The sequence below is a fragment of the Mandrillus leucophaeus genome, unplaced genomic scaffold (assembly GCF_000951045.1).
Source record: "Mandrillus leucophaeus isolate KB7577 unplaced genomic scaffold, Mleu.le_1.0 Scaffold270, whole genome shotgun sequence".
Classification (NCBI taxonomy): domain Eukaryota; kingdom Metazoa; phylum Chordata; class Mammalia; order Primates; family Cercopithecidae; genus Mandrillus; species Mandrillus leucophaeus.
Genome location: NW_012102810.1, coordinates 154,000 through 177,199, shown reverse-complemented (window position 1 = coordinate 177,199; position 23,200 = coordinate 154,000). Strand labels below are relative to the sequence as shown.

Here is a 23,200-nt window from a genome sequence, read left to right as displayed (position 1 = left end):
CAGCCTCCTGAGTAGCTGGGACTACAGGCGCCCGCCACCAGGCCCGGCTAATTTTTTGTATTGTTAGTAGAGACGGGGTTTCACCATGGTCTCGATCTCCTGACCTTGTGATCTGCCCGCCTCGGCCTCCCAAAGTGCTGGGATTACAGGCGTGAGCCACCGGGCCCGGCTCTTTTACTTCTTTTGACATGGTTTTCTTTAATTTTTTGAACATATTATAACAGCTAAAGTCTTTGTTTAGTAAAGCCAACATCTAGGGCTTCTCAGTGAAAGGTTCTACTGATTGCTGTCTTCCTGTATGTGGCCATACTTTTCCGTTTCATTGTGTGTCTTGTCTCTTTTGTTGGAAAATGAACATTTTAGATGATGTAAGGTGGCAACACTGGACATCAGAGATGCCCACACCAGGGTTTGTTGTTGTTGCTGTTTTATTGTTACTGGGCAGTTTATGATTCTGTATTTGCCTTCATTGCTTTCTTGCACGTGGCCTTGTGGTCAGCCAGAGGGGAGGGATTGGAGCCCTTTTGGGTCTTTCTTGGGCATGTGCCTGGCCTTCTAGATCCTCAGGAATGTATCAGTGCTTTTCAAAGTCCCTGTGGACATCTCATTCCCCAGGCTGAGTGCAGTGGTGACATCACATCTCACTGTAGCCTCAACATCCTGGGCTCAAGTGATCCTCCTGCTTCAGCCTCCCAAGTAGCTCTGACTACAGGTGTGCACCACTATGCTCAACTAATTTTTAAAATTTTTTATAGAGACAGAGTCTTGCTTTGTTGCCCAGGCTGGTCTCAAACTCCTGAGTTCAAGCGATCCTCCCACCTTGGCCTCCTGAAGTGTTAAGATTATAGGCACGAGTCACTACACCTGGCACTGGAGCTTAAGTTTCAAGAGACGTTCTCAAAAATTAATACCAAACTTACTGTTCGTTTATTGATCACCTCTTATATAGTGCCAACTTAGCCTTGCAGTGGGGTGGAGGGCTAGGAAGAGACAAAATGGTGAGTATTCATGTATGTCTAGATACTAGGGCATGAGAGGTGACTCTGAAGGCCTCACTAATTGGCTGTTCCTTTTCTCTGTGGCTAGTGTTTGTCCAGCATGATGCCGCCCAACTCTACCTCAAACTCTGGAACCTGATCAAGGACCAGATCACTGATGTGCACTTGGTAAGAACCTAGAACCAGAGCACTCGGAAGCTTAAGATGCTGCTCATTTAACTCATTCAGCTGTTGTTCCTGTAGTGTGTAGAGGAATAAGAGAGTTAATCCACATAAAACACTTATCACAGTTTCATAATATTGTTACTGGTAATATTTTGCACCTTTGTGAGTAGGACAAAGAGCATTAGTGGCTACCATTTCTAGAGCTTCTGTCTCTTGGCTCCACCTTCTGGCAATTGGCCTGACCTGGCTTATGGTGGTGTTCCCATCTCACCTCTCTGCTCTCCCTCTTGCAGGTGGAGAGGCTGCAGGCCCTGTATATGATCCGGGTGAAGGACTCCTTGATTTGCCTCGACTGTGCCATGGAGAGTAGCAGAAACAGCAGCATGCTTACCCTTCCACTGTCTCTTTTTGATGTGAACTCAAAGCCCCTGAAGACACTGGTAAGGGGATTCTCTTGGTATTTGCTGCCCCCGTATGTGTTAGTCCATTTCTGTTGTGATAACTCAATATCTGAGACTAGGTAATTTATTTCTTACAGTTCTGGAGGCTGGGAAGTCTTGGTTGAGGGGCTGCACCTAGTGAGGGCCTGCCTGCTGGTGGGGAGTCTCAGAGTCCTGAGGCGAGGCAGTGCAAGGCATCACATGGCGAGGGGGCTGAGCGTGCCAATGTGCCGCCAGCTGGAGTCTCTCTTCCTATTCATATGAAGCCACCAGTCCCACTCCCAGGATAACCCATTAACCCTTTAATCCATGAGTGGATTAATTCATTCATGAGGTCTGTGCCCCTCATGACGCAATAACCCCCGCTTTTTTTTTGGAGACAGAGTCTTCCTCTGTCACCCAGGCTGAAGTGCAGTGGCACAATCTCAGCTCACTGCAACCTCCGCCTCTGGTGTTCAAGCGATTCTCCTGCCTCAGCCTCCCAAGTAGCTGGGATTACAGGGGCCCGCCACCATGCCCAGCTAATTTCTGTATCCTTAGTAGAGTTGGGGTTTCACCATGTTGGCCAGGTTGGTCTCCAACTCCTGAGCGCAAAGGATCCTTGCCTCAGCCTCCCAAGTAGCTGGGATTACAGGGGCCCGCCACCATGCCCAGCTAATTTCTGTATCCTTAGTAGAGTTGGGGTTTCACCATGTTGGCCAGCCTGGTCTGAAACTCCTGACTTCAAGCGATCCACCTGCTTCAGCCTCCCTGGGATTACAGGCATGAGCCACCTTGCCCTCCCCAATTATCTCTCAAAGGCCCCACCTTTCCATACAGCCACATTGGGGATTCAGTTTCAACATGGGTTTTGGGGAAACCATCGAACCACACAACACAGTGTGACCAACTCCCCCTTGCCTCTTTGATCTATCTCTGGCTTCTGAAAAGTCGCTTATTTCATTTTCATGGCTCTGGCCAGTTTCTCCTTTGTTTTGGCAAAAATGCTTTTCCCTCCTACCTCCACCTCCCTCATACTGCTCCCTTAGTAGGAGCCCCATCCTGTTTTGTTCCTCCAGTCAGCAGGTGCCCTTTGAGATCCTGCCAAATGGACCACACCAGGCCAGGCATTAAGGGGATATGAGGAGAACCAGAAGAAAAGCTGAAACCCTCAGCTGCAAAGTGTGGGGAGGCTGTACCTGATACAGTTTGGGTCTGTGTCCCTGCCCAAAAATCTCCTGTTCAGTTGTAATCCCCAGTGTTGGAGGTAAAGTCTGGTGGAAGGAGATTGGACCATGGGGGATGTTTTCTCCTGAATGGTTTGGCACTATCCCCCATGGTACTGTCTTTGTGACAGTGAGTGAGTTCTCATGAGATCTGGTTGTTTAAAAGTGTGGCGCCATGGCCGGGCGTGGTGGCTCAAGCCTGTAATCCCAGCACTTTGGGAGGCCAAGATGGGTAGATCACGAGGTCAGGAGATCGAGACCATCCTGGCTAACACAGTGAAACCCCGTCTCTACTAAAAAATACAAAAAACTAGCCAGGTGAGGTGGCGGGCTACTTGGGAGGCTGAGGCAGGAGAATGGCATGAACCTGGGAGGCGGAGCTTGCAGTGAGCTGAGATCCGGCCACTGCGCTCCAGCCTGGGCGACAGAGCCAGACTCCGTCTCAAAAAAAAAAAAAAAAAAAAGGTGTGGAGCCAGGTTGGGTGTGGTGACTCATGCCTGTAATCCCAGCACTTTGGGAGGCTGAGGTGGGTGGATCACCTGAGGTCAGGAGTTTGAGACCAGCCTGGCCAACATGATAAAACCCTGTCTCTACTAAAAATACAAAAATTAGCTGGGCATGGTGGTGCAGCCTGTAGTCCCAGCTACTTGGGAGGCTGAGGCAGGAGAATCGCTTGAACCCAGGAGGTGGAGGTTGCAGTGAGTTGAGATCTCACCACTGCACTCCAGCTCCCCACTCGCTCTCTACCTACTTCTCCCATGTAAGACGCCTGCTCCTGCTTGGCCTTCCGCCATGACTAGGAGCTTCCGTGGCCTCCCCAGAAGCAGGTGCTGCCATGCTTCTGGTCAGCCTGTGGAACCATGAGCCAATTAAACTTCTTTTCTTATAAATTACCCAGTCTTAGCTGTTGTCTCACAGCAGTGTGAGAACAGAATAGAGTACTCTAGGTGGGAAATACCAACACTGCTTTTTCCCTGTTCTCTTGGGTGGGACAGGAGGACGCCCTGCACTGCTTCTTCCAGCCCAGGGAGTTATCAAGCAAAAGCAAGTGCTTCTGTAAGAACTGTGGGAAGAAGACCCGTGGGAAACAGGTACTCATACCCTAGATCAGACTCAGCTGTCCCTCGGTGCACATGGGGGATTGGTTCCAGGACCCTTGTGTGTACCAAAATCCACACACCCTCAAGTCACACCCAGTCGGCCCTGTGGAACCCATGCATAGGAAAAGTCAGTCCCTCATCTATGCAGTTGTGCATCTGGGATACTGTATTTTTGATGAGCGTTTGGTTGCAGATGTGGAACTCGTGCCTATCGGGGAGGGCAGACTGTATTTATTTACAACAATTTGTGTATAAGTGGACCCACACGGTTGAAACCCGTGCTGTTCAGGGGTCATCTGTCCTTCACTAGTCTGGGGTTGCCCCCCGTGGATTTCCTGATTTCTCTGATTTCATCAGAGGCCCGAGGACACCCCATGGTGGGTGAGAAAGGGAATCTGGGTCTGGCTAGTATCTGGGACGCTGGGGTTCTGATGTCTAGAGCCATGGATGTGGCTTCTCATGGTCGCATCACTGAGAGGGACCAGAGGAGGGGTCCTGAGAGCAGCTGTAAGGGCATTTCCCTGGGGGCGAAACCAGCTCCCTGGAGCAGGTGCCGTGGCTCCCCTGGTCCTGGCGCCTGTGCAGAGCCCTGTGCCCTTGTGCCTCTTGTGGGGGGCCACACAGTGGTAGAATAGCCAGGTTTTGCATTATTCTCAGAGGAGCTCAGCAGATTCAGTGAACAGGAGCCTTAAACTCCGTGATGTCACCCTGCTTCCCTCTTTTTGGGAAGAACGCGTCACTAGCCCTGACATTTGTCTGACTCTCCCATTCCAAGTGGACTTCATCTCAAAAGAGTGATTTTGCTTTTTCAGGTCTTGAAGCTGACCCATTTGCCCCAGACCCTGACAATCCACCTCATGCGATTCTCCATCAGGAATTCACAGACGAGAAAGATCTGCCACACCCTGCACTTCCCCGAGAGCTTGGATTTCAGCCAGGTCCTTCCAATGGAGCGAGAGCCCTGTGATGCTGAGGAGCAGGTGGGATCCTCCCGACCTCCTGGCCGTCCTGCCTCCTCCAGACGCCTCATCCTTTCCGTTTTCCCTTCCTTCACCCCCAGTCTGCTAGGAGCCACCTATTCCTTAAAGACTGTCCCCAACCTCGAAAGACTTTCTTTTTTCTAAATATTGGATTTGTGTTCATGTGCCTCACAGCACTGAGGGACGGAATCCAGAATTCAGTAGGCTCCTTTGGAAATAATGTGGAATACGTTGAAATGCATAGGCAAACATGTCATTGTGGGTTCTTAGTACCAACCAAACTTTCTTCCTCAAATGGCCTGTGCCCACTTTGAGGATAATCATAAAGTAGCCAGTTGACTGGACCACATTTAATCAGAGTAAAGTTTAATTCACTTGTCCTGAGATAATAACTTACTGAGAGATTCTGAGAAAAAAAGAGACACAAGGCCAGGCAATGTGGCTCATGCCTGTGATCCCACACCTCGAAAGGCTGAGGCAGGAGGATTGCTTGAGCCCAGGAGTTCGAGACTAGCCTGGGCAACATAATGAGACCCCATCTCTTAAAAAAAAAAAAAAAAAATTAGCTGGGTGTGGTAGCACAAACCTTTAGTTCCAGCTACTTGGGAGGCTGAAGCAGGAGGATCACTTGAGCCCAGGAGTTTGAGGCTGCAGTGAACTGTGATCTATCACTGTACTCCAGCCTGGGTGACAGCACAAGACCCTGTCTCTAAAAACAAAACAAAACAAGAAAAACTTAAAAAAAAAAAAAAGACACAAATATCTTTTTTCTATAGATTTGAAATGCTACATAGCAAATTTTGTATTCTCACATGTACGGGTCTATTTTTGGAGTGTCTCTTCTGTTTTATTGGTCTGTTTGGCTATTTATGCTATAGAACCATGGCATTTAGAAAATTAAGGCCTGATAATATGTTATAATAGCTCCTATTATAACATGATTTCTTTACCTACTTAGGCCGTGTACGTTTCATGGGATTCTCTTTTTCTTTCCTTCTAGTTCTTTTTATTTCTACCTGCAGATTCTGCCCGATGAAGTATATTTGAAATTGTTTTTCACTTAAAAAAGACTTTTTTGGCTGGGTGCAGTGGGTCATGCCTGTAATCCCAGCTCTTTGGGAGGCCAAGAGGATTGCTGGAGTCCAGAAGTCAAGCCCTGCTGGACACTAAAGCAAGACTCCATCTTCTTGCAATAGCAACAAAAAAGACTTTGTTATGGAACATTACAAATAGATATCAGGGTGTGTAGTGAAGGAAGAATTAGACAGTGAATCCTCGTTGTAACAGTTACCAAACTCATGGCAGGTCTTGCTTGTCCTATAACCCACCCTCTTGTTTCACCCAACCCTGTACTGGATTTTTTCTGAAGCAAATCCCAGACTTCATACTGTTTCATTTGTAAACACTTTGTTAGGTGTCCCTAAAGAATAAGCACTCAAAAGATAACCATCTCCATCTCGTAATTCCTTCACAGCATCAAATATCTGGTCAACGTTCAGACTTCCTGCCTGTTGTATAATCTATGTGGTTTGTTGGAATCTAGATGCAGACGATGCCTACACTTACATTTGGTTAAGTTTCTTTCTTTTCTTAAGTTCCTTTTAGATTTCTGCTCCTTTTCTTTTCCTTGCAGTTGATTCGGTTGAAGATTTTTTAATATGCCAGCACTGGCTGGTTGGTATCATTTAGCATGTTCCTCTAACCCTTTTATTTCTTGTAAACTAATATTTAGACACAGATATTACCCTGCATTTTGTAAAGTCCTGCACAAAGTCTGCAGATGAAAATAGGGATAATTCCAGCCTCCACTGTGGGTGACCCAGCTTTGCGTGTGCCACCCTTGCCGTCCGTCTCCCCTCTACCTACAAAAGACTTTTAGCTGGGTACGGTGGCTCAGGTTAGGACCATTCCTGGGCTTGTGGAGAAACAGAACTGTGTTCTGATGACCCCCAGCCCTCCCAGGGGAAAGTTCTAATCTTGCCTTGGCTTTGGGGGCCTCTCTCGTGACCTCCCGCCTTCCATCTCCTGTGTGCTGTGCTCTGCCAAGCTGCTGAGCCTTCGCAGTTCAGGATCCACACTCAGAAAAGCCCCTCCTGGAGGGTGCCCACCGGCCGTGGGTCAGGACTGTTTTCTAATACTCTGAAGTCCCAGAGTCGGGCCTAGGGTGGGCAGGTATAAATGTGTGAGGCAGTCATGTTTGTGGCGGTGGGTGAACTGTCTCGTGCCTGTCTCTTTCCAGCCTGGAGGGCAGTATGAGCTTTTCGCTGTGATTGCACACGTGGGAGTGGCAGACTCCGGTCATTACTGTGTCTATATCCGGAATGCTGTGGATGGAAAATGGTTCTGCTTCAATGACTCCAATATTTGCTTGGTGAGAAACATCATCCACAATTGCCTCCTGCCCTGGATTGGCCACCTCTAGCACATGCTGGGCCCGGGACTGTGTGGGTGTCTGAGATCAAGACACACGGTGGTCCCACTGTCTCGGTGTGGGGCCTTTGATGAGGGTTCAAGCCTTTTTTGGCCTGAAGTCCCCATGTGGTTTGCACCTCCGTAAGGGTTCACTTCCCTCCATTTCTAAGTGTTTGATGCTCTAGGCTCATGCTCTGCGGCTTCCTGCTTCGTGGGGAACGTCCAGAGAGCAAGGAGAGTTAGAAATATGTAAGTTAGGCCTCTGGGAGAAGCATGACCAAGTTTAAACGCAGGGACGAGGGCGCTGAAAAGACTTCATTGCACATGGCATCCTGCTGCTGATCCTCCAGGCTCTTGGGAGCTGCTAGAGGTGGGCTTGTCTGGAGGATGAGGGGTACATTGTAGCACCCTGTCCTCTGTGGGTGCCTGTAAGTGTCAGCTGGCTGCTTGACCCCATTTGTTTCTGGCTTCCAGGTATCCTGGGAAGACATCCAGTGTACCTACGGAAATCCCAACTACCACTGGTAAGAAACGGATTTGGGTAACAGGAGCCTGATGAGCTCACATAGGGTCCTTGGAGCTGCGTGAAACGCCTGTGGATTCCCCTGTTACTAACATGCTGGTGGCTCACTGTCCGCCTCATCTCCAACACTCACCCCACCACCCCATGCTTGCCTCACACGTCACACTCCAGGAATATCGAAGTGCAGGTAGCTCAAACAGCCGTGCCCTCCATCTCCCCTCTGCTGTGCACGCGCACTTCCTGGCTGTACTGTCCTCTCCTCGTTTACCATCTAGGCCAACTCCCTGCTCATGTTTCATACTCATGGTCTTTTCCTACCCTGTAAAGCCTTTACTGATTCACCCAGATTCGTGGAGGCTTCTTGCATGTTTTTTTTGTTTTGTTTTGTTTTTGGTTTTTTGACAAAGTTTTGCTTTCTTGCCAGGCTGGAGTGCGGTGGCGCAATCTTGGCTCACTGCAACCTCCACCTCCCAGGTTCAAGCGATTGTCCTTCCTCAGCCTCCTGAGTAGCTGGGACTACAGGTGCTTGCCAACAGGCCCAGCTAATTTTTTTTGTATTTTCAGTAGAGATGGTGTTTCAGCATGTTGGCCACGATGGTCTCAATCTTTTGACCTCATGATCCGCGCGCCTCTGCCTCCCAAAGTGCTGGGATTACAGGCATGAGCCACCACACCTGGCCTTCTTATATGCTTTTCTTGCATTTAAGCATACCTCTTTTACAGCAAAGATCATTTTTTAAAATTTTATTTTCAGAGATGGAGTCTTGCTTTGTTGCCCAGGCAGGAGCACTGTGGTGTGATCACAGCTCACTGCAGCCTTGACCTCCTGGGCACAGGCGATCCTGCCACCTCAACCTCCTGAATAGCTGGGACTACAGGCATGCACCACCATGCCTGGCACATTTTAAAAAAATGTTTGTAGAGGTGAGGTCTCACTATGTTGCCAGGCTTGTCTCAAACTACTGGGCTGAAGCCATCCGTCCATTTCAGCCTCCCAAAGTGCTTGGATTACAACGTCCATTTCAGCCTCCCAAAGTGCTTGGATTACAAGCATGAGCACCATGCCTGGCCATCACACTGTTGTTTCTTTTTTTTGTTTTTGTTTGTTTGTTTTTTTGAGACAGAGTCTCGCTCTGTCGCCCATGCTGGAGTGTAGTAGCGGGATCTCGGCTCACTGCAAGCTCCGTCTCGTGGGTTCCCACCATTTTCCTGCCTCAAACTCCCGAGTAGCTGGGACTACAGGCACCCGCCACCACGCATGGCTAATTTTTTGTATTTTTAGTGGAGATGGGGTTTCACCATGTTAGCCAGGATGGTCTCGATCTCCTGACCTCGTGATTCCACCCGCCTTGGCTTCCCAAAGTGCTGGAATTACATGCGTGAGCCACCGTGCCTGGTCAATAAATATTTTTATAATCATTAACTACTGAGGAGAAGCTGGAGAGAAAAAAGGTGGATGAAGTTAAAGCAGAGAGACTTTGTAAGTTTCTTGGCTGAGCTTTGAGATTGTGTATCAGAGATGCTATTGGAGATGATTTCCAGCTGCACAGATAGGCCTGGTCATTTGAAAAGTAACGGATTAGGTGAAGCTCACGTTTGAAATCCTCCTTCTACTTTTCATTTTTCTCTCTTGTTTATTCTGAGCATCCGTCTTAGACATCCGATCTTTGTCACTTTGTGGTTGTCATTGATTTCCCTATTATTGAGATCAGAGGTTGGCTGACTTTCTCCGTAAAGGGTTGGAGAGAAAGTATTTCAGACTTTGTGGTCTGTACAGTGTCTGTTGCAACCACTTAGCTCTGCCCTGTAGAGCAAAAGCAACCATAGACAGTGTGTGGGCAGAGGAGCATGGCTGGGGTCTAGTTAAATTTATTTGCAAAAAGAGGCTTGGAGACTGGGTGTGAGCTCACACCTTTAATCCCAGCACTTTGGGAGGCCAAGGCGGGAGGATCACTTTAAGCCAGGAGTTCAAGACTAGCCTGGGCAATAAAGCAAGACTCCATCTCTACAAAAATTAAAAGTTATTATAGCTAGGCATGGTGGTACACACCCCTAGTCCTAGCTACTCAGGAAGCCAAAACAGACAGAAGGATCCGTTGAACCCAGGAACACGAGGCTGCAGTGAGCTACTATTGTGCCACTGCACTCCAACCTGGTGACAGAGCAAGAACTGGTCTCGTCAAAAAGTAAACAAAAGGCTGGGCACGGTGGCTCACACCTGTAATCCCAGCGCTTTGGGAGACTGAGGCAGGCAGATCATGAGGTCAGGAGATTGAGACCATCCTGGCTAACACGGTGAAACCCTGTCTCTACTAAAAATACAAAAAGTTAGCCGGGCATGGTAGTGGGCTCCTGTAGTCCCAGCTACTCGGGAGGCTGAGGAGGGAGAATCATTTGAACCTGGGAGGCGGAGGTTGCATTGAGCCAAGATTGCGCCACTGCACTCCAGCCTGGGCGACAGGGCAAGACTCCATTTCAAAAAGAAAAAACAAACAAACAAACAAAAACAAACAAAACGTAATGCATATTCTCTCTTATAAATGGGAGCTAAACATTGGGTATTCATTGACTTAAAGATGGCAACAACTGGGAACTGCTGGATGGGGAAGGAGGAAGGGGAGGGGTCAAAAACTAACTATTGGGAGCATGCTCGTATTCACGTGACAAACCTGCACGTGTGCCCGCTGAATCTAAAATAAAAGTTGAAAGTAGATTTTAAAAACCCTGAGGGGTTGGATTTGGCCTGTAGCTTGTTAACCTCCTCTTTAGATATTAACTAATAGAAATGTAGTGTGGGCCGGGCGCAGTGGCTCATGCCTGTAATCCCAGCACTTTGGGAGGCCGAGATGGGAGGATCACGAGGTCAGGAGATCGAGACCATCCTGGCTAACACGGTGAAACCCCGTCTCTACTAAAAAATACAAAAAACTAGCCGGGCGAGGTGGCAGGCGCCTGTAGTCCCAGCTACTCGGGAGGCTGAGGCAGGAGAATGGCGTGAACCCGGGAGGCGGAGCTTGCAGTGAGCTGAGATCCGGCCACTGCACTCCAGCCTGGGCGACAGAGCGAGACTCCGTCTCAAAAAAAAAAAAAAAGAAAAGAAATGTAGTGTGCATCTTCCCAGGTTGCCTATTTTGTTCCTCTCCGAGGTGATGGATAGACAAGGCTTGATCCAGCCGCCTGGAAGTTTGCTGACGCTTGTTCTGTCATAGATGAATGAAGTGTTGTTTTCTGACGAAGATTTCATGCCGCTGTGCTGATGTGTCTTCTCTTCTCTCTAGGCAGGAAACTGCGTATCTTCTGGTTTACATGAAGATGGAATGCTAACGGATATGCCCAAAACCTTCAGAGACTGACACGCTATCATTTTCCACTCCGTTCCTGGATCTATGGAGTCTTCTGAGTCTTCTAAGAGATTTTGTAATGAGGAGAAGCATCGTTTTCAGACTATATAACTGAGCCTTATTTATAATCAGGGATATTATCAAAATATTTAACAATGAGGGTCCTCAGGTCCTGATCAGTCAGAATGGATGCTTTCACTAGTGGACTCGGCCATGTGGCTGCGCAGTCCTGGGTGCTTCCTGCTGTGCAAGACGTTAGCCCTTTAGTTAGCAGGTTATGGGGAGTCCAGGTGCTCCCAGGGGGGAGAGCAGTGGCAGTGGGAGGCATCTGGGGGCCAAAGGTCAGTGGCAGGGGGTATTTCAGTATTTTATAACTGCTATGACCAGACTCGTGTGTACTGGCTGAGTATCAGTGCTGTTTGTAATTTTTCACTTTGAGAACCGACGTTAATTCTATATAAATCAAGTGTTTAGTAACTGTTACTCATTTATTCAGCAAATATTTATTGATCACCTATTCTCCATAAAATAGTGTGATAAACACAATCATGAATAAAGTTATTTTCCACAAAAGGACTTTGCAGTTTTAATGGGGGGCAGTAGGGCTTGTGCTATAGGAATTCAAAGGCAAGGGAAGTCACTTCTGTCGTGGGGCCCTGGGAGAAGGCTCCAGGCTGAAAGGGTTAGGGTGGAGGTCCCCCACAGGGACAGCGTACGCAGTGGACCGGCTGCAAAAGGCCGTGCTCAGCATTCAGACAGCATCACACACTCAGCTTTTCTCTGCCAGGGAGGCGGGTGGGGAAGGATAGGGATGGGAAGGCAGGTGGAGCTCAGAATGTGGAGGGGATCCAGCGAGGCTCGGAAGTTTGCACCTGATCCGGTGGGTGCTGAGGAACCCCTGAAGGGGCGAGGAGGAGAGGAGCACTCAGCTTACGCTGATCTGCTGCCGGAGTTAGAGACAAATGTGGTGGGAATGGAAAGCCACACACAGTCACTAGCGCCATTCTGGAGGGAGAATGGATGTGGCTGGTGAGAGAACAGGGACCCAGGGAGAGTCCAGCACCAGCCTGGGAGGGGAGCCCGGTGGATGTGGGCACCCCCACTTTACAGATCAAGTGATAGAGACACTCAGATGTTTAACCCCTTGTTCAAGATTCCATACTTGACAAATGGCAGATCAAACTCCTAACATAAAATGTGGGTCATTTCTTTATTATTTTACCTGTATTGGCTAACGATGATTAGGCATGCAAGAATAAATGATTATTGTAAAATCTTCAAACAATGTAGATACCCAAAGAATCCCTTCCTTGGAGCTTGCCCTTGTCAGACAGGTGTGGATGAGCATCCTGGGGTGGCTCTAAAAACTGCCAGAGTCTGGGTTGCTTACAGCAGACACATGTGGTCTCCCAGAAGCCCATGTTCGAGGTGTCCAAAGGCCTGGCTCCTGGAGGCTCTGGAGGAGCGCCTGTTCCCTGTTTCTCAGCTTCTGCCGGTTGCCAGCAATTGTCCTTCATTCACTCCAGCCACTGCCTCCATCTGCACACAGCCAAAACGGCATATCCTGACGCGCTCAACCTTACAGCCAATATTTAAAAATATCTGGAACACACAGGGCCATGGGAGTGGCTGTTGGAGAAATTTTCATGAAGGAAGAAAGATTACAACTAAGTTTTAAAATGCTAGTTGTGTTTCTTTTGTCTTGGAGAGGAGGTAAAAGTGGGAGTGAAAATAGGGAGTTTGGTGTAAGGTGGGAAAAGCAAAGGAACCCCGCATGGATGGGCTGAAGGGTGTGATGGGAGAACAGTGAGAAGTACGTTTGGGGAAGCAATTGGAACTAGCAGCTAAGCTTAATCACAATCTATCAAAAGGGATTTGTTGAAGAATTAATGTGTGACGAGGAACAGGTAGGCTGTGGGCTTGTCAGCTCGACAGTGGGCACTCGGCTCCATTAACAAGTGATGCCCGTGTGGACAGACAGAATGATGGGCAGGCAGGTGAATGCGTGGGGTTTTTTGTTTGTTTGTTTTTTGAGATGGAGCCTCGCTCTCTCACCCAGGGTGGAGCGCAGTGGCACCATCTAGGTTCACTGCAAGCTCCGCCTCCCGCCTTCACGCCATTCTCCTGCCTCAGCCTCCTGAGTAGCTGGGACCACAGGCACCTGCCACCACGCCCAGCTAATTTTTGTTGTATTTTTTAGTAGAGACGGGGTTTCACCGTGTTAGCCAGTATGGTCTGAATCTCCTGACCTCGTGATCCACCCGCCTCAGCCTCCCAAAGTGCTGGGATGACAGGCGTGAGCCACCGTGCTGGGCCAAATGTGCGGGTTTTAGGCGAAACGGGTCCACTTGGTTGTTGAGAAGATAGTGTTTTAAAGTTCCGTTTTTCCATACTTCGAATAGCTTTACATTAGCTAAATTTAACCACATACAAAATCACTAAGGCAGACACTCAGATTTCCCACACGAAAATCAAATGTAAACCAGCTGTGACCTACTTCAACGTGATCATCAGAAGTCGGAAGTTGAGCTCTTTTTTGATGTTTAAAGCCTGCATGATATTCACTGTATTATTATTCAGTGTATTACTATTTCCTTTGTGATGGAAATTTGGTTTGTCCCAACTTTCTATTCTATCAAAACACTGCTACGTAGAAAATCCCCATGCACATATTTCTCCTAATTGTGGAAATATTTTACATACAAGACTCTAGACATGAAATGAAATTTTACTGGAATTTTAAAATAGATGGGTACTCCTAAATTGCCCTCTTTCAAATTCTATGAACTCGTAAGCTTCCAAGTGTTACGGAGTTGCCCATTTTGAGAAATCTGTGCTAAAAGGACCCAACAATGCTGATGACAATGGTCAGGATGGTAAGGAGGCCGGGAAGACAACAGAATGATTTAGATCTTAGACAGATCACTGTTGGTGTCTCCACTGGTCCAGCTCTTTCAATCGTTCTCGTGCTATCTTTTCCCTTTCACCAAATAAAATCGCTCCTTGACATCACATGAATCCATGCTATGCTTAATGACTGTTGGTTAGTAAAATGCCTATGACTAGCAATCTTCATGTGTGCAATTAAATATTAATTCAAAAAACACTTCAAACGTAAGCAATTAATAATTAGTGAATGAAAAGTACATCATACCTCAGTTTAAAAAATCACTATTAAAAAGACATTATTTGTGTGATAAAAGAGATTGCCATTTTTGTATTTTTCTGCAAGGCTAAAGAAAACTAAGTCAGCTTACACAAGTGAATTTTAAAAGACTTTAGGGTGAGCATGGTGGCTCACACCTGTAATCCCAGCACTTTGGGAGGCCGAGGTGGGCGGATCACCTGAGGTCAGGAGTTCGAGACCAGCCTGACCAACATGGAGAAACTCCGTCTCTACTAAAAATAGAAAACATTAGCTGGGCATGGTGGCATATGCCTGTAATCCCAGCTACTTGGGAGGCTGAGGCAGGAGAATTGTTTGAACCCGGGAGGCAGAGGTTGCAGTGAGCCGAGATCGTGCCATTGTACTCCAGCCTGGGCGACAAGAGCGAAACTCCATCTCAAAATAAACAAACAAACAAACAAACAAACAAATAACTAATTAAAAATAAAAGTCTTTAACCCAGAATGCTGAGTAAATTGGCCGAAAATGCTAACCTATGCATTTCAATACTATAGGATTCACAAAGATAGAAATAACCAGATGAAATACTTCTGGTATTTCACCTCCCCAACCATATGAGCCAGTGTTTTTTTCTGTGAATAACAAGAACATCAGAATTTACTTGCCTCTCCATAAGAGGTTACTACTTCTGTGTGTTCCCCTGAAACAGGTGGTGGCTGGGTGAGAAGGGGCAGGAGATGGGGGCTCCAGTATCACGGGTGAGCTTCCTAAACCTCTACAACTTTCAGCCCCTAAATGGGATGAACCGTGGGAAGTTTTAGCACAATGCCCAGAACAAAGTAAAGATTTGACACATGGCGCCTCTCTCCGCATTGTTCTGTCATCAGTCACTGCGTCCTGCACCTCCCAGCCCACTGGGGTCTGGCTGTTTCTATCACATGGAGAATGACCCAGAGCCTGGCCTCCAGCCACCCTCCTGGCCTTGCTGCTTCTCACTCTGCCACTGGCTCCTCACAGACCAGCCCAGGTGTCCTCAGACATACCACACACTTCACTGTGGGAGTCACGCAGCCCTCACTGCTCCTTCCCCAGGCAGCCACGGGGCTTTCCTCCTCAGGAGGGCTCTGCGAGCACCTGGATGAAGGGCCTCTCATCCCTCATCCTCCCTTAATTTTTGTTGCAGCTGTCCTTCCTTCCACTCAGTGCAGCACCCACTGATTGATCCTCCATCTTCCCCAAAAGATAAGAACAGCATGAACAGTAGAGAGTAGATATCCAATGACAGAAAAAATGGTCAATGATTTCTCATTTCCACTTATCATCAATTAAGAAACTGTATGCTGCAGGTCATGTACCTCCTATTGGACTGCTGCATCCTCAGCCTCCTGAATTTCAGCCCAGCACCTTCCTCCCCAGCACAGCAACAGGTCATCCTCAGTCTCCTGAATTTCAGCCCAGCACCTTCCTCCCCAGCACAGCAGCAGGTCATCCTCAGTCTCCTGGATTTCAGACCAGCACCTTCCTCCCCAGCACAGAAACAGGTCAGCCCTTACCAGCATCCCTCTCTTATTGCTTTTGTGCAGAGCCAGAACAAGGGCCAGGCAAGGACTTGGGATTGTCACTCCCCAACAATCTGTGAAACAATCCTTTACATCACCAACAAAGCACAGCGTTATGAATTGGTGGTCAGTCCCTCCCAACACCTCTGTAACTGTACAGACGGCAGTGCTCCTCCAAGGTTGGCCTTCCCAGGCAGTGCACCTCTAGGAGCGTGTCCTTACTTTGAGGCCTGGGTGCTCAGTCTATCCTGTCCAATGAGCAAGTCGTGGAGAAGGGGGGATTCCAGATTAAGGGGAGACTAGCGGAGCCCCTACTTTTATGCTGCCCTGTTGGGAAGGCTATTAAAGAAACAGAAAGTGTGAAGCAGTGAAGATATAATATGTTTTCATTACTTAAACCAATACACTCCACAGACTGGAATAATAAGAAATGCTACATCCAAGCTAACTGAATCCAATAGCATATCAAAAAGACAATCCACCATGATCAAGTGGGTTTCATACCAGGGATACAGGGATGGTTTAACATATGCAAGTCAATAAATGTGATACTTCACATAAATAAAATTAAAAACAAAAATTACATGATAATCTGAATAGATGCAGAAAAGGTATTTGACAAAATTCAGAATTTCTTTATGATTAAAACCCTCAGCAAAATCAGCATAGAAGGGACATAGCTTAAGGTAATAAAAGCCATCTATGACAGACCCACAGCCAACATTATCCTGAATGGGGAAAAGTTGAAACCATCCCCCCTGAGGACTGGAACAAGACAAAGATGCCACATTCACCACTTTTACTCAACACAGTGCTGTTCTCTACAGCATTGGTTATAAGAGCAAGACTGGAAACAGAACAAATGGATACCCAGAGGGGGGTGCTTAAGTAATTTTGGGAAGAGTCATAGGGTGCAGTACTTTACAGCTCTGAAACAATACAATGGATTTACATTTACAAACATTTACAAACATGCATGCCAGGTGCATGTTTCTATTTGCACATAGATTGTAGGGATGACATGCAAATGAAAATGTCGAGTTGGTGTTTGGAAGTTCGGAGTGGAAGGGAAACTTCCTTGCTAACCTTTTATGATATTTAGAGTTATTTGTAACCTTGAATATGTAATACATTTAGAAATCTTGGTTAATAAGAAAAGCCTCTGTTCCTGGCCTCCTGCTGGTACATGTCAGGTGGACATGGGTGGTCATGCTAATGTGTGCAAACTGAGAAAAATCCAAGAATGGGAGTCTGCATTTTTCATCATACAAATAATTATTAATAGAAAGAGTATGAGGGTTATCGCTCATTGATATACCATGCATAGTCTACTAGATAATAATAAATTTCTGACATTTGAACTATATTTACACATGGACATTGAAATATACGGATGAAATATCATGGCTTATACAGGCAATGGCTTTATTGGCATTTTACAAACTGATCGTCATTCCTCATGGCATGGGTCCGTGTGATATTAAGTAGCTTGTTATGCTTGGGAAAGGCAGTGATGACCACAGGAATGACTTCAACTACTAAAGTGCAATGGAGATTTCAATAATGTTTTGTTTGATATTCAAATATTTCATTGTGCTCCCAGGTTTTTTCTCACCCTAGCTCTGACCCATATCATGTGGGTCCCATTAATACAGACACCTCCAAATGCACCACTCTTCCATTATATGCAGTCAATTGCTGGTTACCTTGGGCCTGCAACGGGGGGAGGGCAGGGGCTGCTTGCCACCTCCTGATCTACAATAAGAGTCAATGAGCAGTTAAGGGGATACTGAAAACCTTTTATCCTGCTGGAGTGAGGAATAAATGGTTTCTTTCAATAGAGTAGTAAAATGCACCTTTTCCAACCTAATTATATGACTCAAGGCCCATCTCAATTCCAGATGTGGTTAGCCTCAATTCCTGATTCTCACCAAGGTGTGTAATGTCGTCCATGGCCCAGCGCAGAGGAACACAGGTGTTGCCATCAGACTGCCAGGGTCCGATCCCGCCTCCTCACTCACCCTGGGAGATCCTTTTAAACCAGGAGTCAACAGCGAGGATGGAAACATGACTGCTTTTTAAAGTCCTAAAAGTTCAGAGGACGACCATCAATTTCTCCTGCACCCCTGGGCACACACCAGGAGAACTTTGTCTCCAGGTTCAAGTAAGTGCCTGTGAGGGAGTTGTGTCCTCAGATTCTGTTCGCCACAGGTGCCGCTGGATGCAACCCCAAACCTCTTCTGCACAATCCCAAGGGGTACTGACTAGTCCAACCTCTAATATCATAAAAGGTTAGGAAGGAAGTTTCCCTTTGGGTTGATGTTTGGTAGGGTTGGAAGAGAAAAGGCCAGCTGTTTTGGGAAAGATCACCGTTAAATCACACAACACCCTCACAGCCCAGAGACAGTTCTTACATTGTGGCAAGAAACTTGGAAAAGACAAAATCCAATTTGACACATATTTCCTTTTTCTTTTTGATTTCATGCCCCCTCCCTCAACCTCCCAAACAGTATGGATACCCTGAAGGCCCCTGGGAACTCTCGCCCATTGAATCTTACATGGAAAGTAGTTACCTACCTGCAAAATCCTCATCATCAGATATGCTCTCCATAATCAAATCTTTAGAAACACAAACATCAGGATAAGTCATTAGAGACAGGCCCACTCCTCCTACCCCAGCTGAAGCCCCCGTGCTTCCCACAGGATCCCCTGGTGTTTCCTCTGGGCTCACAGACATCCCTCCAGCCTCTCTGAACATTTTTTTTTTTTTTTTTTTGAGACAGAGTCTCGCTCTGTCGCCCAGGCTGGAGTGCAGTGGCCGGATCTCAGCTCACTGCAAGCTCCACCTCCTGGGTTTATGCCATTCTCCTGCCTCAGCCTCCTGAGTAGCTGGGACTACAGGCGCCCGCCACCTCGCCCGGCTAAGTTTTTGTATTTTTTAGTAGAGACGGGGTTTCACCGTGTCAGCCAGGATGGTCTCGATCTCCTGACCTCGTGATCCGCCCGTCTCGGCCTCCCAAAGTGCTGGGATTACAGGCTTGAGCCACCGCGCCCGGCTGAACATTTTTTTATACTTGCAAAATCATTTGCTCTCACCAGACCCCAAATCCTCCTCCCCAAAAGGAGCCCAGAATCAGGTTTCTGTACCCTAGAGACAGCATTTTTCCGTCAGGAAATGAGTTATTTCAGGGTACGTACCATTCTCCACTGTCAATGGCTCCTGCAGTTATAGAAAAGGAAACATTAGGAGGGTGAAATGATGCCATGCACGTCACACAGATCTGATATTCTCTCAACAACTGGAGAAAATAAGAAGGGGTATAGTGACTGAGTCAGAGGTCGGAGTCCCCCAAAACTAGCACTGAGGACACCTATGAAAAAGACAAGACCTTTTCCCACAGAATTTATCTTTGAAGTGTATCTAGATTGGCAGTTTCACAACCTTAATCCACGGGGGGAAACTGCTGTGGAGGGAAACACCTCTGCATTGCAGTGGATCGTGGATGCTGCCATCTACCACGCCCCAGTGTGCCCGGCATGGGTTGATGAGAGGCTCCCAATCAATAGCATCACACCAAGGGCATTGTGGATGTCATAAATAATCCACATTGGCAGATGTTCATGTCTACATTTGATTAAATTGCAGGTGACAATGATAATGCACATTGGCAGATGTTCGTGTCTACATCTGATTAGAAAGAAGCCAGGAAAGTATCATTTCGGTTCAAGACAAAAGTGTCTTACCTTGGCAGCATCTTCTTTTTTACAGATGTCTTGTACAGTGTCCTCATTAGCGATGTCGTATACAGCATTCTCATTAGTGATGTCGTGTACAGCGTCCTCATTAGCAACGTCGTATACAGCGTCCTCATTAGGGATGTCTTGTACAGCGTCCTCATTAGCAATGTTCTATACAGTGTCCTCATTAGCGATGTCATATACAGCATCCTCATTAGTGACCTCGTATACAGTGTCCTCATTGGCGATGTCATATACAGCGTCCTCATTAGCGACCTCATATACAGCTTCCTCATTAGCGATGTCACGTACAGCGTCCTCATTAGCGATGTCGTATACAGTGTCCTCTTTAGTGATGTCTTGTACAACATCCTCATTAGCGATGTCATATACAGTGTCCATATTAGTGATGTCATATACAGTGTCCTCATTAGCGATATAGCGATATTGCATACAGCATTCTCATTAGTGATGTCTTATACAGTGTCCTCATTAGTGATGTCATATACAACGTCCTCATTAGCAATGTCATATACAGTGTCCTCATTAGCGATGTCATATACAGCGTCCTCATTAGCGATGTCGTGTACAGTGTCATTAGTGATGTCATATACAGCATCCTCATTAGCGATGTTGTATACAATGTCCTCATTAGTGATGTCGTACAGTGTCCTCATTAGTGATGTCTTGTACAGCGTCCTCATTAGCAATGTCATATACAGTGTCCTCATTAGCGATGCCATATACAGCATCCTCATTAGCGATGTCATATACAGCATCCTCATTAGCGATGTCTTGTACAGCATCCTCATTAGCGATGTCGTATACAGCATCCTCATTAGCAATGTTGTATACAGTGTCCTCATTAGCATGATGTTGTATACAGCGTCCTCATTAGCGATGTCATATACAGTGTCCTCATTAGTGATGTCTTGTACAGCATCCTCATTAGCAATGTCATATACAATGTCCTCATTAGCAATGTCATATAGAGTGTCCTCATTAGCGATGTCTTGTACAGCGTCCTCATTAGTGATGTTGTATACAGCTTCCTCATTAGAGATGTCTTGTACAGTGTCCTCTTTAGCGATGTCATATACAGCATCCGCATTAACGACATCGTATACAGTGTCCTCATTAGCGATGTCTTGTACAGCATCCTCTTTAGCGATGTAGTATACAGTGTCCTCATTAGTGACATCATATACAGCGTCCTCATTAGCGATGTCATATACAACGTCCTTATTAGCGATGTCGTATACAGTGTCCTCATTAGCGATGTCGTATACAGTGTCCTCATTAACGATGTCTTGTACAGTGTCCTCATTAGCGATGTCATGTACAGCATCCTCATTAGTGATGTCGTGTACAGTGTCCTCTTGGGGAGCTAGGAGAACACAGAATAAAGGTCAGTGCCCTGGTGGTGGAGATTGTGAATCACCCAGGGAGCTTGCTTGGTGTGGTGCATGGAGGTGGCTGATCACAGCATGGGCCAAGCTGATGCTGGGCCACCCTCCCGGGTGGATCTGCACCAGTGAAGCTAAGGGATGTGGCTCAGAACACTTTCTGCAGTGGGAATCAGTTTCCAAGTTCAGATATGCATTATCCAGAGAAGTGGGGAAATATTGAAAAAAAGAAACTGACAAATTCATGAAAAGCCTTCCATGAGTGCAAGTGTGATTTTTTGTTAACCACTTTACATTCAGTATGCATTCACACATACTAAATATTTTTACAAGAAATCAGAAATTTTAATTTTTGTCAGTTATGTTAAATCCAACGTAGCTGTCAACATAAAGATTCTATCTCATTTACTTTGTGGTCTCCAGAAAATCTAGCACATAGTAAGTAGAACAAAATATTTATTAAATGAAAACACACAGCAGGGATACGGGGGCTGTTAGGCAGACCGGGTTGCACCTGATTACCTGGATGATAATAAACTGCACAAAACTTCAGTCAGATTAATATTGAAACTGCCTTTTGCTCGGGCTCTTTTCTCTCGTGGAAGAAGGATGACCAAGAAGATGAACAGGAAAGAAATGAGAAACAGAGGCCTTTGCTTAGTAGCTAAAGGCCACCTTCTGTAACACAAAATAGTCTACAAGTGGCTTTGAACTCTGCTGTGATTCAGTGACAGAGTTCCCTCATTTCTTCTACCCAGGTTGAAGTCCAGCGACATTGTGACCGTCTTCTTTACAACTTGCAAGACATGCTGCTTCTGCATTTGCCTGTTGTATGAGATTTACACTTGTTTTAAAGCCACATTTTGTTTCAGTTGGGCTGGTGGCCATACACCGCACTGGCCAGTCAATAGTGAGATGGCTCCTCATGGAGGCGGCTTGGCTTGAGGCTGAGGGTCTTTAACCCACATGCACAAGAGAGTTGCCACAAGGGGACGGAAGCCAGGCTAATAACCAAGTGCTGCACAGAGTTCCCATCTGTCCCTCCTCACCATTTTCAGCTGGCAGGATTTGAGCATTTTAGGGCTTGGGAAGATAGTATTACTAAATCTACTAAAATACATCACCCATCCTTATAGGCTTTGTTAAGTTGCTGAGCAAATTAACTTCACAACTGAAGTGGGCCGCACTGGCCTGCGTGGTCCCCCACTCCTCTCAGAATTTGTGAGCTTGGGGCCTCCTGGAGGGTGGGAGGTGGGAGGAAGGGGAGGATCAGGAAAAATAACTGATATTAGTCTTAATATATGGGTGATGAAATAATCTGTACAACAGACTCTCATGACATTTACATATGTAAATGTGTCTCACGACACATTTACATATGTAGCAAACCTGCACATCCTGCACATGTAACCCTGAACTTAAAAGTTAAAAACAACAACAACAACTGCAACAACAACAAAAACAGGCTCTGTGAGCTGACCCAAACCCCCGGGGATCTTTGTGCTTTTGACACACTGATGACTACGCTGGCCCATGGGGAGATGTGCCTAGAACTGCCCTGGGTTGTGTGACCATGGAGGTCACTTTATGATGATAGGCTGTGTCTGGGGCCTTTTGGGCTCGGTGCTTTAGGGCTTATACATGAATGCTGGACTCCCTGTGTGGTGGCGAACACCCCATGACTAAGTGCATGTCAGCGTCAGCACAGGCCCACACTCCTGGGTTCATGTTTTCAATTTTTCATTCAGGAACTCGGGAGCTGGGGCCACCTCCTTGGCCCTTCAGGATCTCCACCTGAGCAGTGGGGATAATAAGACAGACCCAGGGATGGCTCTGGTGAGGGTGCAGGAGTCACTGGACAGAGACAGTGGGCGGGGGGTGGATTTTATTTTTAGAAGTGGACACCTGCAATTGGGTTGTATAAATGGGAAATCTTTCCTGAGGAAACACACAGCCTCATCTGTACAGAAACGCACACACTCACACCACATGATGCAGCCTCACATGAGACACCACGAATCCTCAAGCACCCAAGTCAGCACTACCCAAAAGGGAGCACAGCTGCTTCCTCAAAAATTGGCCATAATATTTCCCTGGGGAATTCAGATTTTTAAAAAACACTTCCACTGTGCTTATTCCTATCGCAATCCCAGGATCAGGGTGGCTCTTCACACTGAAACCTGCAAGGATGCCACACCTTTCTTG

At 46.9% G+C, this 23,200-nt stretch overlaps 2 protein-coding genes and 1 long non-coding RNA gene across 3 annotated transcripts in view; 1 reads left to right on the top strand and 2 right to left on the bottom strand.

The window, feature by feature from the left end:
* USP18 (ubiquitin specific peptidase 18) overlaps positions 1-11,738 on the top strand; it is a 28,404-nt gene extending 16,666 nt beyond the window's left edge. Inside the window, exons 4-10 of the mRNA XM_011984642.1 lie at positions 1,087-1,166; positions 1,457-1,603; positions 3,805-3,900; positions 4,722-4,889; positions 7,129-7,260; positions 7,776-7,825; positions 11,103-11,738. Coding sequence (XP_011840032.1) covers positions 1,087-1,166; positions 1,457-1,603; positions 3,805-3,900; positions 4,722-4,889; positions 7,129-7,260; positions 7,776-7,825; positions 11,103-11,148 — 719 coding nt within the window. The 3' untranslated portion in view covers positions 11,149-11,738. The remainder of the gene's footprint in view (positions 1-1,086; positions 1,167-1,456; positions 1,604-3,804; positions 3,901-4,721; positions 4,890-7,128; positions 7,261-7,775; positions 7,826-11,102) is intronic.
* A 623-nt stretch (positions 11,739-12,361) lies between these two features.
* Positions 12,362-17,889, bottom strand: LOC105542913. The gene is made up of 2 exons (XR_001006552.1): positions 17,783-17,889; positions 12,362-12,794 (listed from the first exon to the last, which is right to left on the bottom strand). It is a non-coding gene; the product is annotated as an uncharacterized LOC105542913 (long non-coding RNA).
* A 556-nt stretch (positions 17,890-18,445) lies between these two features.
* Positions 18,446-23,200, bottom strand: part of LOC105542929 — a 13,623-nt gene continuing 8,868 nt past the window's right edge. Inside the window, 3 exon segments of the mRNA XM_011984641.1 lie at positions 18,446-18,470; positions 19,596-19,732; positions 20,099-20,976. Of these exon segments, the coding sequence (XP_011840031.1) occupies positions 18,446-18,470; positions 19,596-19,732; positions 20,099-20,976 (1,040 nt within the window).